The sequence below is a fragment of the Diaporthe citri genome (assembly GCF_014595645.1).
Source record: "Diaporthe citri strain NFHF-8-4 chromosome Unknown scaffold_8, whole genome shotgun sequence".
NCBI classification, from domain to species: Eukaryota; Fungi; Ascomycota; class Sordariomycetes; order Diaporthales; family Diaporthaceae; genus Diaporthe; species Diaporthe citri.
Genome location: NW_025064853.1, coordinates 2025404 through 2042317, shown reverse-complemented (window position 1 = coordinate 2042317; position 16914 = coordinate 2025404). Strand labels below are relative to the sequence as shown.

Genomic DNA, 16914 nt, shown 5'->3' with positions numbered 1-16914 from the left:
TCCTTGGCCCCCTGGCCTCCTGGTACCCATCCTCTTCTCCCCTTTCTTTTTACCGTGTTGGCTGGTCAGTCAGGCCGGACTAGCCCGCCTTTCCATCCACAAATTCCTTTTCCCTTCCGGCCCGCTCAGTCCTAGGAAGGAAAAGACGAAGAAAGTCCATATTTCCTTACCACCGTCCAAAATCGAGAAAGAACAAAACCGCGCTGTTGAGGACAATACCAAAAGGGGAAGACCAATCTCTGCCAATTTCCGAATCCGCCATGACCAATGTTGATGCAAGGTGACTGAAATAACAAAACTAATAATTGGGCAGGCAGGCATGCATGCATGCAGGCGAGCCTGTGAGTGCCAAAGAAAGGGGGAAATGGGCCAAAGCCGAACAGAATGGAAACCTAAACACCTTTGCTTTGCTTAACGACCAAAAGTCAACCGGCCCGCCATCGATGCTGCGTCTTTCCGTCACGGGGGCAAAACCAAGCTGTCGACGAGGCTCTCAAGGTCCGTCCGTCCGCGCTCCTGCGCATTCCCTCGCACTACCAGTGTCCCAGTCTATGATGATGCATTTGCTGCTCTGTGCGAATGTTGAAGAATTCAATTTGCCGTCTTTCCACACAATGGCGAGCCGCCCACCAGGCGAGCCGCACACTCGCCTCTTTTTCACACACAAATTTGGGGTATCATAATCGCAGTCATTCCTGTCCTCCGGCCAGGACCAGGGCTAATCTCGCTCATTGGGTCTTCCTGTGAACATAATTACCCATCCGCCGGCAGGATACGGCTTACCCTATCCTGCAGAGAGAGAGTATTTTTTTCGAGTTATCGCTTCAGACCCTCCTCATGAGGCTGAGCGACTATTGCTTCGAACGGCAAGTAGCTGGCCCAGCAAGCAGTCCAAAGGGACCGCCGAGGTTGGTCGTCGAGATTGATATCCGGCATGGGGCAGGAGAAGTTGTTATGGGGCAGCAGGGCTGCTCCGACTTGATCCGCCACCGTTATCACTGCCGTCCGTCTGGTCTCTTAGATGTGCAGCACCCGAGGGGCCATCTAGTCGAAGCGGAGCAGTGCTGGCGCTCGGCCGTGCAGGGCTCATGTCCATAGCATCAGTCACATCTGGGCTTTGGAAGCCAGGGGCTTGACCCCCTGGACCTGCTGCCGGTTGAGTGCCGTTCGCATGTGACACTCCTGGTGCCCAAGGTTGATTGTGTGGTGGCCACATCATCGACGGCACCTGAGATGGTGCTGGGGGAGGGGGCGGTATTATGCTGGCGTCCAAACTTGCACCGGCAACACCGGTATTCGGCCCAACCAGAGGTGCTGCGTCGATGACCATCTCAGTTCCATCATCGAGTCCGTCGTCGTCGTCAACCACGTCCCCTTCTTGCTCGTCGAAGCCTGCATCGGGGTGGGCATGCCCTGGATGTGCATAAGATGCGTAGTTGGCTGGGACTTGAGCATGGCGTGGGAATCCCGTCGGTGTCCCGTCGCGGAGGTGAGCGAATGCCGAGTCGGTATTGAGGTGGCGGCGTAGATTGGACACGCCTTGGCCAGAGAAGACGCAAAACACATTCCGCTGGTGGTCTGTGAACTCTGCAAGGGACACAGTTAGTCAGCGAATCGCGCAGATGCAACGTCAAATGCAGAATGGTACAAAAGCTTACCAGGTGGCGCGTCGCGACAGAACTGTTCGAGATCCTGCCTAAGGAAAGCCTGTACGCCCGTGAGACTGAGATGTGTCAACCTAGGGCAGGAGTTGAGAAGCTTGATAATGCTCTGTGTCGTGGTTAGTATTAGACCTGATCGCACGAACCTCGATTTTGGGTTTTTACCTTGAGCGTGAGCTGCGTGCAGTAGCTAAGGTGCACTCGTTCAAGACTGCTGCCGCTCGAGTAAGGTTCTCCTATGTTCCTTCCATCTGCGTCCCTACGTTGGCGGAGTCTTTGGTTGGCCTTAGCAAGCGCATAGACCGACACATCGGTGATGTTACTGCATTTGACGAGGCCAATCCTCTTGAGCTTCGGAAGAACAGCCAGTCTGGTGACGGATTCATCCGTCAGATTCAGGCAGCAGCCCAGGTCAATGTACCGTATACGGTTGCAGAAGTGGACCAGACGCTTGACGGCTTCGTCGGTCAGGTTCACGCAGTGACCTAGGTGGACGTAATGCAGGTTCTTGCCGAGCTTTGAGATAGAGAAGACAGCTTGGTCGGTAATGTTGCGGCACTTTGCAAGGACAAGATTCCGAAGACGAGGAGCGGCAGTGACGATCTTCTCGACAGCATGGTCGGTGACCCTGGCGCAGGAGGTAAGGTCGAGGATTCGGAGGTGGTCAAAGACCATTCCCGGGGGAAGAGAGAGAAAGGCGCTGTCGTCCACGAGCTCACACATTGCCAGCCGGAGCTCTCGAAGGGAATTTCCCTTTGCGAGGAGGTTGGTAACAGGGGCGTTGCCAACCAGCTTGCACTGGTGCAGGTCAATCTCGAGGATGTTGGGGCAGTGCTCGGCGAAGGCAAGGACGGCCTCGTCAGACATCTGGCTGCAGTCGTTCAGTTTGAGCTGTGACGTTCGTGTTAGCACTGGTCAGCCAGGGCATTGGGCGGAGGCTGGACATACCCGCTTGAGATACCTGCAGTTCTGGGCGAGGAGGACCAGGGACTCGTTGGAGATTTTTGTGCAATTGGAGATGTTAAGACCCTGCAGGCGCTTGCAGTGCTCGGCAATGACCTTGATGGACTCCTCGGTGATCTCCTCGTCGCCCGAGATGTCCAGGGCCATGAGGTGGGAGCTGTTCGTTACGAGCGGGATCAGGCCGCCGTCGGTCAGGCCCTTGCAGTTGGTGAGGGTCAGCCTCTCGACGCGGTTGCAGACAGCCAGGGCCATGACGCTGCCGTCATTAACTCCATCGGCGAGCGAAGCCAGGTTGAGGCGTTTGATGAAATCGGCATATGCGTAGTACGGCTGGGGGAGGCTGAGAGTGCTGCAGATCAGACCGTGCTTGGGCCACGAGGTGCAAGCCGGGCGGTGCCATAGCAGGTCGACGGCATTCCTGGACCAGCGCTTGCATGTGAGCATGACATGACGCAGGTCTGTGGCAGCAGACAGCTTTGCGAATATCTGGATGAGTATCTCGTTGGGCAGGCGCTGCACGGGGGTGAGGCACTCGTATTCATCGGTGACCTGCATGTCCTGCAGGTTGGGGACACCGAGGGAAGACTCGGAGTCGTTGCCGTTGTGGTAGAAATCCGATTCCTCGTACTCGGCCGGCTGAGGGGAGCTCGCGGAGGAAGTCGATCGTGAGTCCTGGTTCTCCTCGACCTCCAGGGAGGCGGGCACGGGGGTGCCATTGCCACTTGCTTCAGCAGCCTCGGCCTGCGCTATCGCGTCGAGCGAAGGCGCTTGTTGACTCGACATGGCGTGTTGAGGGCGAGTGTGTGTTCTGATGCGTCAGAACATCCGCGGCGGATGGGAGGACTCGGTGGGCTTTCGCGGTTGTCCTCGAGGACGATCAGACTCGGGTTCGGTCAGACAGTCGGAGTCGGTGGCGCGGAGGCTTGTGTGTTTGTGTGCGTGGGAGGGTGGGCGTGGATGTAATGTGATGGTCGTGCTGGTGCGGGTGCGGGTGCGACGAGATGCGACGACGGATGGATGCGCTACTGTTAAGAGAGTATAAATTGCTGTGCCCACAGGACGATGCCCTCGGCCGGTGGACGTAATTGCCAAATGGGTTGGATGGGCCCGGGGAGCGAGAGGCCTGGTTGGGCTGGACTTGGGCGGGTCGAGATGACAGTGACAGTGCGGTGTGGTGAGGGTCGAGGCGGGGGCAGGGCGGATTGGGATGACGGGGTTTGTGGTAGGTGGATGGCGGATGGAGGCGGAGATGGAGATGAAAATGGATCTGCTGGGCTCCAAGTTGGGCACAGGTTAGGCAGGCTGTTCCAAGAGGGGTGTGGACTACCTTATGGCACACAGCACATAGCAACAGAGCACGTAGGCGCTGTAGGGGAAGGAGACAGGCTAGGTAGGTACCTACCTAGGTACTTTAAGAAGCTGACGCCGGTGCTGACGGACCTTGGTTGTCGTGGATGTTTTTGCCCCCTCCTCCTTCAACGATGGAGCACGCCGCGACTGGCCGATGAAACAGCCCTCAGGATTACTGGACAAAGAAGTGTCATGGGCCGTATTTAAAGACGACGAGCAGGCTGCATGTCGGCCGAGTCAATGTGGCATTCAAACAGTTCGGGCGAGGTTGACCATGGAAGTCCCTGGGACTCGGGATGCGAAGGCTGAAGGGTGACGGTGTAGTCGGGCCAAGCCAACTCCAGTGCCGAGTGCAGGCGCAGGTGCAGGCGCAAGTGCAGGCGCGGATGGGCTGGATGTAGATATTTGGGTTGAATTGGGGCCTGGTGCTGTCTTTGGAGGGGGGGTCTGGGTGTGTCTGAGGAACGGACGAAGAGGGAAGGCGGGTCTGACGGGGGATGATGATCGGCTGGGATGACAAAGGCAAGAGCAGACAGAAGCCGGCAGACGGAGACAGCCCAGAACTTGAAAAGGTGCTAGAATATTATCACCGAGTCTGTCAGGCGGGTATTCTACTTGTTGATACTCCCGTGCCACCTAGATTATTAAGGGGCCTGTGGTGCTGCACTGCACTGACGTAAGGTGCAGAAGATGCCTATATAAGGATACCTACTTGCCTACTTAGGTAGAGCTGGGTAGTAATCAATCAGTCTGGTAAACCGAAGCGAGAGAAACAGAGAGAGAGAACGAGCCGTGAACGAGCCGTGAACGAGGCTGGCTGCTGCTGGGGGGTTGCCGAGACCAGGCGGGTCGATCCGTGACTGACGAGCGCGCAACGACTTGGGCCAACCCTGCTGCGGTCCAGATTTCGACACCCTGATCGTGTGCTTGCTTGCTTGCCCACACGGAGCGGACGGCGCCTGAACGGACTGACTATAGGCGCCCGCCAATTAATAGTAGCAACCTTGGCTTGGAGATGCTTCTTTCGCCAGCCTACTGCACGACTAGGCCACGATGCTACTGTGCCTTGCTTGTCTCGGTCGCTGTCGTTGTCGCTGTCTCTGTGCCGGTTGCTTAAGCAACAGCGCTCTCATAGGTGCGTCTGCCAAAGTCCGGTCAAGCCTTTCTCTATCCTCTGCAGCCCAGAGACAGGAGTTTGCGGTATGGCATTTGTGGCCCCCAGCAACCCGGCAGCGCCCCAGTCCCGTTCTCCTTGCGGCGGCGGCGTCTCACAATGCGGGTCGCCACTTTGGAGCCCACCCCCCTTGAAGCAACAGTCCGGATCAGGGGCCACAGCCAAAGCCAAAACGAAAGCGGCGGCATGAACGACGTGACACAAGCACACGCATGGCAATTTGGGCTGTTTGGGCAATTTGCAGCGCATTTCTCGTCTACGTGATAGCTGTGGAGTAACTTCGTCTTAGGCGCTCCCCCTGACCCGTCGCCTTGGACCTCAATGGCTTAGTAGACAGAAAGGAAAAAGGGGTTCAGAAGCGACCGTTGTCACGGCACGCATTGCAAGCAATGCCTGCCTTTATAATTAGCTGCCCTTGTGCTCTTCTCTGCTCTATTTTGCGAAGGCAGTGTCTGGCCTGCATTGAGTAGGGGTTACATTCTGAGATGAACCTGTGCAGACAGCAAGAGCTTACCTGGACAACGGCAGCTGGATACATGATCAGCGCCGAGGCAGGCAAACTTGACAAGCAAGCAGATTGGTTCTCAAGGCTGGGCTGGTCTGGTCTGGCTGAGACCCGGCCGGCTGGATGCAGCCACGACCACAATAGAACAAACGGAGACAGCAGCAGGAACGCGGCCATCTGGTCGAGTCGGCCAACAGTTATGGCCGCTCATGCTCGACTGCCATCCGGGAATTCACTGCCGATGTTGCCGTCAATCAATCTTCAAATGCTGCTCACTCACGAGGTGGAACCGGGGCGGGGATCAGACCAGACCAGATAAACTTTCTCTTTGCTAGATTTCGAGTCCCTGTGCTCTGGCCTGCAATGTACTTGGCCCCCTCTATACGCAAACCAATGACGCAATTATGTAGATCTGCAGCATTGCGCAGCCCATGCATATGCGATAATGGGAGGGACATTCTTGCCATCCCGAGCTTCCATCTAGGTCAGCTAACCAAAGCACATTCGCGGCGAATGAGTACGGCCACATAACCGTCCGGGGCAACGAGTTTCCCTCACATTTGGGAATACATCAATTGGATTGCCAAGAACCTCGACCCCATCCGTTCCACCTTCCGAACCCGTCGAGACTTTCGGCCTCGGGGACACACCAATTAATCCACCCCGCGACAGGCAGCGTGCCAGAACCCTCATCCACATATGTCCAGTATGCTCCGCCAGTCTCTCTCGCGCGGCTTGGCCCGGCGGCCCCTCCTCACCTCGGGCAGCAGCGGAGCCATCTGCCCACGCTGCTCGCACACGATCCGCCGGGGCCTGATGGCCAGCTCACGCGAGAAGCCGTCGCGCCGCGCCGAGCTCGACACCCTCAACGTCAACCGCCTCGCCGCCAAGTACGCCGAGTACCACCGGACAAGGCAGCAGGCCCTCGCCGCGGGCGCGGTGGCCGGCGTCATATCCATCATCTACGTGAGCTGGAAGATCAGCCAGAAGCTGCGCGAGGAGGGCGGCGGTGGCGGGTCGACGCAGCTCGACTCGCCGTTGCCAGCCAGCGACCCCATCAACGACCCCACGCGCAAGGTGGTCAAGCACGACGAGAACGGCCGCGAGGTCGTCGCCACGGGAAACAGCTACGTCAAAGAGTTCCCCAGGACTGTGGAGCTCCCGGACTACGGGCGGCCGAGCTCGCAGCCGGAGGTGTCGAACGGGGTCACTGCGCCCACGCTGATCGTGCCGCCATCCGCGGCAGCCGGCACCGAGTACACACTGGTGGGGCTGGGCACGCGGTCCGTGTCGTTCCTGGGCATTAACGTCTACGTGCTGGGCTTCTACGTCGCGACGCAGGATATCGCGGACCTGCAGCAGCACCTGGTGCGCAGGATCAGCCCGATCGCGTCGACGCTCGTGGCCTCGGAGAAGGACGACCTGCGCGCCCGGCTGATGGACCCCGCTGAGGGCGAGCAGATCTGGGACGAGCTCCTCAGGTCCGGCATCCCGGCGCGGAGCATGGTGCGCGTGGTGCCCGTGCGCGACACCGACTTCCACCACCTGCGGGACGGGTTCGTGAGGGCGATCCAGGCGCACGAGGGTAAGGCCAAGGACGAGGAGTTTGGCGAGGCCATGAGGGAGTTCAAGCGCATCTTCAACAGGGGCAAGGTTCCTCAGAAGAAGGAGCTGCTGATGCTGCGCGACAAGGCAGGGAAGCTCACGCTGGTGTACGACGAGGGCAAGTCCAGCGGCAGGGAGCTGATCGGCACCGTGAGGGACGAGAGGATATCGCGGGCGCTTTGGATGAACTACCTCGGCGGTAAGAAGGTCGCGAGCGAGGAGGCGAAGACGAGTATCGTCAACGGGATCATGGAGTTTGTGGAGCGGCCCGTCGGTACTGTAGCCACCCAAGTATTGTGAACCACGAGTCTGGTGGTCACGATGCTGCACAATCCCACATCACATGCACATGCACATGGTTCACGGTGTACGTCCGCGCCGAGTCACGGTCAAAACAGCCCGGGGTCTGACAATCAGTCACATTGCACGTTCCGGAATCTCCCACGCGGGCAAGGATAGTAACCATCCTCTTGATCTTGTCCCTCGAGTGTACGCATCATCGAATCTATTCGCCCGAAAAGCCTTCCCACGAGGGGCATCGTGTAGTAATCACAGGTTCGCCCTCCTGTCCATCACAAAGGCTGTCAATCGCAGGTTGTTCCAGAAGAGCAATGATATTTCGCGTCTTGTCTCTATAACCCACGCAAACAACGAGAGTGAATAGCCCTTACGCAAGAGCGCCAACCTCCTGCAGCTTCGTCTTGAGGCCGGAGCCGAGCGCGTCCAGGTCCGAGTTGCCGCCGATGTGCTTCTTACCGAAGAAGATGTTGGGCACAGTGCGCTGGCCCGAGAGCTCCTCGAGGGCGTCCTGGATGGCGCTGCCGTCGCCTGTTACGTTTCAAAGATCGCCACCTGTCAGCCTTCATCTTCACTTCTCCTGACGTGTCTCACATCCTTCCCAAAAATTCCCGGGGAGATCACCACAAATCACCAAGGAGGGACGGGGAAAGAGCGGGGGCAAATGGTGGGTTGTACTGACTCTCCTCGTTCAGCTCGTACACCTTGAACTGGGCGCCGGCGCTCTGCAGGGTCTTCTTGCTGGCGCGGCAGTAGGGGCAGTAGCTCTTGGAGAACACCATGACGGCGTTCTCGTCGATGAGCGACTGGGCCTTGGTCTTTGCGGCTTCCATGCTGATTGGGGGTGATGAAAATCCGGAGAAGAATCTGCGAATAAAGGACATTTACTTGGGGAGGGGTTTTGTTTCGTGGTCGGGTGGGCCGTTGGGGTGGTTGAGCAAGGAGGGGTTCTGGAAGCTTTATAATGATGCAGGTACTTTGGGTATGCGGCGGGAAGAAGCTATGACACAGGTGAGGCAATGTGTAGTCGCAATGGGATCACCGTTTGTGGATTTGTCAACTCGACAGAACGGGTACATCCACTGCCGGCAGCTATCAGCCCTTCCAGTTCCCTCGGCTCTGTCAAGCCAGGCCTGGCTCCATTTTCGTGCTCGGCCCCACCGTAACATCTCAAATACCATACATGAAGATCCACATGGGTTGTCTTTGGTCGTTGCACTGTATTGTATTTAATGTCCGAAGAAAAGCAAGCAGCAGAGATCTTTCACCCCCTTCAAAACTTCCTAAATAATGCTCCCCTGCCCGCTGGCGAGCTTTCTGCCTGCATTTCTTCATTCTCAACGGTATTTACGGCGTCAACGCCCCATCACCCGTCAGATTTTATCCCCGGAGCGGATACCGGAAATGACGTAATTGCTATTACTCCAGCAGCGGCCTTGATTGAGGACATGTCTGTTCTCTCTACAAAGGCATTTATTAGACCTTGGGGATATCGCCTCGCGCCCAGTTTGATGAATAATCGATGGGTTGTTTCTAGTAACACTATTGCCATAGTGACTAAATATGCGCATACCAGAACCGCTCACAGATCGCCGTCAAGACTTACGTGCATGGGAACATGCGCTAATCCGGCACCACACCTCGCCTGCTGATCTCCCATGATCTTTCCTGCAGACGGCTAAACGTCCACAGCGCGCTTCTGCTGGGGACGACCAATGGGTTGGATTTTCAGGTCTGGACTGCTCTGGATACACCTTGTCCCCAGGCCGACGATCATGCTGCAGGCGCGCAGCTGGCCCCAGAAACTCGGGAGTCTGTCGCCAGTCGATTCGAGGTGAAGCAAGACATGGCATGTGGGTGTTTTTCAAGGAACCATGACGGTGTTGAGCTAGGTGTCGACCTTCAGTCATGGGAGCGTACCAGACGTAACCGCAATGACGCTGCTGCTTTAATATCCTCTTAGATATTCGTTGTCTCTGGCGGTCCATCAACACCCAAATATCCACACATCCACTGGCGGTACTGCTCCCCCCCCCCCTTGGGTCCCTTTGCAAAAAATCCTAACCCTACACTGGCCAGGCTTGCTCTGACCCCCTCCCTTTGGAGCCAAGAACCCGCAGCCTCATCCCATCCCGTTCTTTTTTTGACCGCCAGCTTCAAGGACTGACACCATTTTCGAGTGTTCGATTGCCGAATCAAGCATCCCGGATCAGCCCAGCAGACCTTGTCCTTGTGACCACAACCAAAAGTACTGCCCTCTGCAGTCAGTCGATTTCAGACACTGCGAAGTTTCTCCCAACATTGGCTTGCGGCCCAGCACGATCTTGCATCCTCGACGTGTCTAGTCCTGGCCACACGAACCGGGTCGCCGTTCTGCATTACGGCATCGACCCCACTTGGGCGCATCAACTTCGTTCGACACGGGCCTTGGGGCGCGAAATCAAGCACGCAGCCTCCATCTCACCATTCGCCGCCACTGTCAAGTAACACATCTCCAATCACTGCACCCAACCATCCTTTTCCCGGTTGAAATCTTTCGAGCGCATTTTTTTCGCGCCCAACCCCTTCCATTACCCCTTCTCCCGACGTCCGGTCAGTGTCCTTTTAAGGACCATCGTAACAGTTGCCCAAGGTGGCTTCCGGATCCTCCACCCTGGCATCCTCCGGTGCCGCCCAAATCGCCGGGCACATTGCAAATCTCACCTCCAGCCTGGTCAATCAACTGCCACCCTCTGTCCAGACCACCATCGACAGCGCCTCGCAGTACATCGAGTCAACCACAGGCGTCAACCCGACCGTCTTCTACAGCAGCGCCGCCGCCGCCGCCGTCTTACTAGGTGCGATACCCACTGTCTACGCAAAGTCCACCTCTTCAAGATCGGACAAGGACAGAGACGCAGGCGGGAAGAAAATGTCTCGGTATGGCTGGTCGTCTGGCCGTGACCGAGGTGGCCTCTCGCCCTTCAACTCGAGCTTGGGAAGAGATGGTGTGCCCGCGGTGACAGACGACGATTACAGCTACATCACGTCCGAGGACTTGGAGAACCACGGCGTGGAAGGAAGAGAGTATAAGAGAGAACCTGTGGATAGGAGCCGGCACTACACACGATCAACCGGTGGCCCCTCCCTGGTGATTGACGAGGACGACATTCTCCTCATCAAGAACAAGGGCATCACCTACCCGGAACACTTCCCCGCATATAGTATCGGCGACGGCAAGCTGCTTGTGGGCGACGTGCGGGAGCGGGCGCAGATGGTCATGAAGTTGTCAGATCGCAAGGCCCGCAAGATAAAGCTGCTGTACAAGGGGCGCCAGCTGAAGATCGACGACGAGCCAATATGCGAGTTCGGCGTCAAAAACAACAGCGAGATCCTCGTGGTCCTTCCCGACGGCGACGACGACTCGAGCACGGAGAGCAGCGAGGAAGTTGTCGTGGTGGGGTCCAAGGACGCGGAGGGTGGCCGGTCCAAGAAGTCCAAGAGCGGCAAGAAGAGGAGGAGCAAGAAGAAGGACAGGAGCAGCACCAGCCCCCGCGACAGCGGCGGCCTCGAAGTCCCTAGGAATGACGGCGCCGGCACGAGCAGGCCGCAGTCCCCGGCGTCAGGCGTCTCCGGTGGCAGCGCGGCCGCGGCGCCGGGCGGGCCAATCGACAAGCTCAACACCATAAAATCGCACTTCACCACCCAGCTGCTGCCGCTCTGCTTGCAGTACACCGCGAACCCGCCGTCGGACCCGAAGAAGAGCGAGGATGAGCACCGCAGGCTGTCGGAGACGGTCATGCAGCAGGTGTTGTTAAAGCTGGACGAGGTTGAGACGAACGGAGATGAGGACGCGCGGGCCAAGCGGAAGGAGCTCGTGCGGATGGTCCAGGACGTCCTCAAGGGGCTTGACGACGCCAAGGGATCCTGAGCGTGACCGGTTTGAAGCCAGAGCTCTGCCCTCCGTCAGGGCCGATAGAAGCAAGTCTTGGGGCTTATCGACTACTCTTCCTGGTTGGCAAACCGTCGGGCTTGCTAGACCTGGGTTGGACTGCATCAAGCATCTTGGTGATTGAATGGAAGTGGGTAGACTATGGATTTCACACGCTTGCTATTTTCATAGACTTGTTCGATGGCTGTTCAGTCTGGCACAGCAAACACCAAAACTCAACCTTCTTACAGCCATGATGAAGACCGATGGAGTCGGCGCTGGGAATACATCAAAGCATCATATGCAGGCGATCTGGCTGGTGTCGGAGAGTGGCCTTTGGTAGTCCCCTTTCCTTGCATCTCAACGTTGGCGCGTGTCATGAATAATTTGAAGACTGAGACTTTTGACTGGTGGATGGATTCCGGGAGGCAGCGACACAGCATAGCTTTGCTTTTCTTGGGCGGCGAGCAGGAAGAGACGATTTGTGGGCGGCCAGCGCCAATCCGCCTATCACCAGTGGAGCATGCTGAATCCGGGCATGATACGATGTGGAGGGAGTTGATAGATTCGCATGCATTATATTGGACTGTGAAAACGTGCACTGGATGCTCTTTGAGTGTGTTATCCATTTATCTATTGACTTCCCTCCCGTCGCTCGACCACTTCCTACTGTAACAAGGGCTCGTGGCGTTGGGTAGGTCTGTGGAGCAAAATGTGCCTGGACATATGCAAATGTGTACGAATATCCAAAGTCGCAACTCTGCAGTCAAATTTGCCATTTCATGCAAAGAATTAAATGACCACTATCGATTGCCATGCGGAATCAATCACAGTCAATCACCATTGTATTTTGACATGGAAGGGCATGTTGTATTGTACAGTTGCAGCCGTGGTCGTCGAAAAAAAGCGGGTTTCCAGACCGTGGCAGGCCAGTCCACTCCCGGCCCACCCCCCGGTCGCCCCTTCCCTCCCCAAATCACGTGTGTCGCGCCTGCCCTAGCCCGACGGGGCCTCCTGGCCAATAGCAACACCGGAACAGCGTCGAACCGACTGGGCGAAAAGTTGGTTGTGGTCGATTCCCAATTTTCGCCCTGCCGAACCTACAGCCAGAGTCCGGTACGAAAGCGTGTGTGTTGACCCATCCCAACCCATCCACACGAATACTAACTTCACAGGGCGACCCAACTGCCAGCTCAGATCTTCCCTGAGCAAACGTTGATTCCCTCGTCTCCCCTTCCACAGTTCCCTTCGTGACGACGTCGACACACATTCAAAATGTCCTCCTTCGAGCAGGTCGTGAGTACACTCCCTCCTCTCCCAGCTTTTTTTTTTTTTGTCCGAACGAGGCCCCGCCCCGTCACGACGTCGCCAACCGCCGCCTGGGACACGGAAAGAGGAAGGGATGATGGATACGATGGAACTGGTTGCAGGGCATCACGAGGCTGCCGCAAGCAAACGAGGTGGACTCTGGGGGCTGGAAGACACCGGATCAAGAGGAGGAACACACGACGATGCGACGAACCACCGAGAACTGGGCGGCGGGGACTGCCTCACGACGCACAAATCATCCCGACAGTCCGCGATACTGACTGCTTCTGCCTCCAATAGGTCGTCATCGATGGCAAGGGCCACCTTCTGGGCCGTCTGGCCAGCATTGTCGCCAAGCAGCTGCTTAGCGGCCAGAAGATCGTCGTCGTCCGCACCGAGGCCCTGAACATCTCCGGAGAGTTCTTCCGTGCTAAGCGTACGTAGCCCACTCGACATGAGGCCCATGTCCAGGATCGAGATCCACCCGGCACAGAACGAAGACGAGACATGGACGAATGCTGACGATCTGGATACAGTCAAGTACCACGCCTACCTGCGCAAGATGACCCGATACAACCCCACCCGCGGTGGTGAGCATCCCCCCTTCCGATAAGACGCGACGATGCTGTCTCCGCGTCGAACAACATGTCTGACCCCGCTCGCAGGTCCCTTCCACTTCCGCGCTCCCTCGCGTATCTTCTACAAGACCGTCCGCGGCATGATCCCCCACAAGACCGCCCGTGGTGCCGCCGCCCTGGAGCGCCTCAAGGTCTTCGAGGGTGTTCCCCCTCCCTACGACAAGGTCAAGAAGATGGTGGTCCCCCAGGCTCTCCGCGTTCTGCGGCTGCAGCCTGGCCGCAAGTACTGCACTGTCGGCCGTCTGAGCCACGAGGTTGGCTGGAAGTACCAGGATGTTGTTGAGAGGTGCGTTCTGCTCGAGATCTCGATCCTCGCGGCTCTGGGCTACAATGCCCGGAGCCCGTGGTCAAGACACCAACGGAAAACGGGGAGGGTCTTTACTGACAATCATCTAGACTGGAGGAGCGCAGGAAGGCCAAGGGCGCTGCCTACTACGAGCGCAAGAAGGCCGCCCGCCGACAACTCGCCGAGGGCAAGAAGAACGCCAAGGTCGATGAGAAGACGGTCAAGGCCCTCGAGGCTTACGGATACTAGACGGCTTCCGTACAACCAACCTCTTTTGTGTGCTTTTTCCGTTTGGTCTTAGATCGGCGCGTGGTGGTCAATGGTCAGGGGGCATCACATCTTCATTCGCGACGGGTAGCAGGGAACTTTTAGCTGACTTGCCCGTCGAACTTCTGGGTCCTCGATAGGGACTTATCACCTCAAAACAAATGAGCATGCTGGGAGAAAAAGATGAAATCTTGTCCAAACAAAAACAAATACTTTCGGGATCGCCGGGTGCTGCAAACGTGATTGGTTTTTCTTCCCTGCGATTTGAGAGCTGAGAGTCACTAGGTCTCGTCAACACGGTCGCAAGGAAGGAGAGGAACGAAGACGTGTCGAAGCCCTGTCGGAGCCTGGTGGAGAGGTGGTGGTCGGTCGTTGGGGATACTTTTAATCGAGGGCCGGCGCGCCGCCGGCCCTCCAGAATGCAGACATAATCGGGAAGGGACCCTGGATGGGCAATGCCTATGTCCCGGCCCGTCCTGGCGCCTCATGAAATCAAGAATCACAAGACTCAAATGACCGTCACCTACCTCGTCTTGTCTTGTCCGTCAAGGCCGCGCTTCGCTACATCATTATTCAAGGATGTTCCTGCCAGGGCTTGGCTGTGGTGTAGTCTTTCTTTCTGCGTCGGGTTCAACCGTGACGGGTGCCAACGTCGGGTCATCTCGAAATCCCACCTTGCGCTTTCTGTTGTCCTCCCATCCGCCACGGCTCCTCCTCCCGTCACCGTGGCTCGTCCGGTGACGATGCCTGCCTGGCCCTGGCGTGTCTGGTCGAAGAGGCCGCCACTGGCAAACCGCGGCCGTGTGCAATTGACTGATTGTTGCTCGCTGTGCTAAAGGGAGGTTTTGCTTCTAGACAGCCCCGTGCCCCAAGCGCGTTCGTTATTGGTAAGGCTGCTGCCATGTTGTTTGCATATGTCGCCCAGATAAGTCAGGACTCGTTAATGTGCTCGCTGCTCTACAGCCCATCCACCACCGCAGCCATGTGGGCCAGGGTCTTCCTGCTGCGCGTACCGACAGGCCTTGATGGATGGTGCATACCAGCTTGGGCGTGTGTTGTGTAGGAAGGATGTTAATGTTGGAGAGGATCACGTCCACTTTCAGGATTTGTTGCACGCGGTTCTCGCCCTTCCAAGCGGCCCAGTACAGATACAACAACAGTAATACTCAGGGTTGAGACTACCTCGTTGCACAGTATTCTTCCTCCTTGGAGGCGTCTACTAATGTAGAGGTGGCAGGCCTCGCCTAACATTGCGCGCTTGTGTTTTCTTCTCTGCGGGACAATCTCTGGGCTAGTAGGGGCTTGATGTCCTTGGTATGTGATACTTCGGTCACTTAAGTATGGTTACTTGGAACATGGAAGTTCCGAGTCTTGGCCGTGAAAAAAGTGTGGTGATTCGTGGCACCGTCACTCAGTAATTAGCAAGCGACCAGGTAAACACAATCGTGGCAGGGCGGGCTTCTCTCATGGAGGTCCTAGTCAAGTATGTTGTGTTCCTGCCAGCAGATTAATGCACTATGAAACACAACGACAAAGCGCGATTACCATGGCATGGTTGAAGGTCTGGTGTTCCTTGCGCATCGGCCATATCTTATGCAGTCCTAGAACTCCGTCATTTGTAACATACATCTTATCGTACTATTGTTCGACAAGAAGATCTCTGAGCTCGTGTTGGAATTTTCTGATGATATCTCGGTGCCCTCGAAGGACACTAGAAATGGGACTTGACTGTTAGTGCCACGAGGCTTTTTCCCCTTTTGCTACTTCGAATGCGTAGATCAAAGATCCTCCTCTAAGTGCCAGGAAGATCCGCTCTTCCACATCCACTTGTGCCTCAGCTTATGCACCGTTGCAACGGAAGTAACCACGAATCAACTGACTATTGACCCGAACGCACCGTAAAAGCTTTGTGATCCGGCTATTATGAGTGGAGGCCAAGTGCCACATAACCTTCTTGTTGACTATTTTACGCACACTTGCTCAGGCGTTATTCCTCGCAGGTCGAACGGAGTCAGGACGAGGAAAGTTCCCACCAACATATAGAGAACTGCGCACTACAGTGTTTCAAAGGACTCAACAATGAGTAGTCAACATTTGGTGTACCTTTCACAAAACGGCGGGTAGAACTGAGTAGCGTCGAGGCCGTGACTACGTGAATATTCGCTAATTGAGACTGGACTTTGATCTTGGCCCTTGGAAATGTAGGTGTGCGAGAGACGCGTTCATTGGGGAAAATCAATAAATTTGAGTCGGAGTCTCGCTAAGTATGCCGGGGGGAAGGGGGGGGGGGACACACCAATACTTGATTCGAATGGGGATACCAAGTATGTGTCAAGTTTGCGGAGCAATACGGTCAGACTTGGATTGTACTAGATAGGTGTAGGTGCGATGAAGGTCCGACCGTGTCCGAATGGGCACGTATGCAGCATGCCCTATGAAGACCAAATCCTATGTGCCTCGTCAACCAAGCCCGAAGCGTAGAGGACACGTTCTCGCCTAGCTTGTTGGCAAGTACAACCCTTGTCACTTGGAAGGCTACTTTAGTTATCCCCTCCAAGGCACGTAGCTTCTTAGAACTTAAACAGAACAACACCAATATATAATTGCTTCCCATATAATTATTATATATATGAGAAACTTACTAATACTAATTAATGGTTATAAGTACTATAAATTAATAAGGTAGAAAAAGCAACCCTATAAGGATTTCCCTAATTTAAAAATTATATCTTCCTTATTAATAAACATTATATAATAATAATTGCTTTTTTAAGCCTCCCTGCATTATTAAACTCCCTAAGTAAATATTACAAAGATTAAATAAACTAAGTAGCATTCCCTGCAATATTTATATGTATATTTATTGCTATTTAAGAAATATATGTTTATTATGCATAAGACTTTATTAAAAACAAACCCATTTTTAAATCTTCTTTAAAACCTAGCAAAA

General features: G+C 55.8%; 5 protein-coding genes across 5 annotated transcripts; 3 read left to right on the top strand and 2 right to left on the bottom strand.

Annotated features, from left to right (window-relative positions):
• Positions 1–952: 952 nt before the first annotated feature.
• Positions 953–3407, bottom strand: INS49_014924 (uncharacterized protein; the record flags this gene model as incomplete). The annotated part of the gene is made up of 4 exons (XM_043175612.1): positions 953–1587; positions 1659–1770; positions 1827–2552; positions 2610–3407. The coding sequence occupies 4 exons, from the start codon at positions 3405–3407 to the stop codon at positions 953–955; spliced, it is 2271 nt and encodes a 756-aa protein (XP_043020569.1).
• Positions 3408–6361: 2954 nt separating this feature from the next.
• INS49_014923 (uncharacterized protein) lies at positions 6362–7558 on the top strand (the record flags this gene model as incomplete). The annotated part of the gene is made up of 1 exon (XM_043175611.1): positions 6362–7558. The coding sequence occupies one exon, from the start codon at positions 6362–6364 to the stop codon at positions 7556–7558; it is 1197 nt and encodes a 398-aa protein (XP_043020568.1).
• Positions 7559–7925: 367 nt separating this feature from the next.
• Positions 7926–8388, bottom strand: INS49_014922 (uncharacterized protein; the record flags this gene model as incomplete). Its single annotated transcript, XM_043175610.1, has 2 exons — positions 7926–8086; positions 8238–8388. The coding sequence occupies 2 exons, from the start codon at positions 8386–8388 to the stop codon at positions 7926–7928; spliced, it is 312 nt and encodes a 103-aa protein (XP_043020567.1).
• A 134-nt stretch (positions 8389–8522) lies between these two features.
• On the top strand, positions 8523–11465 carry INS49_014921 (uncharacterized protein; the record flags this gene model as incomplete). The annotated part of the gene is made up of 2 exons (XM_043175609.1): positions 8523–8537; positions 10179–11465. The coding sequence occupies 2 exons, from the start codon at positions 8523–8525 to the stop codon at positions 11463–11465; spliced, it is 1302 nt and encodes a 433-aa protein (XP_043020566.1).
• A 1275-nt stretch (positions 11466–12740) lies between these two features.
• On the top strand, positions 12741–13946 carry INS49_014920 (uncharacterized protein; the record flags this gene model as incomplete). Its single annotated transcript, XM_043175608.1, has 5 exons — positions 12741–12761; positions 13074–13209; positions 13310–13363; positions 13439–13697; positions 13808–13946. 5 exons carry the CDS (start codon positions 12741–12743, stop codon positions 13944–13946), a joined length of 609 nt encoding a protein of 202 aa, XP_043020565.1.
• Positions 13947–16914: the final 2968 nt, after the last annotated feature.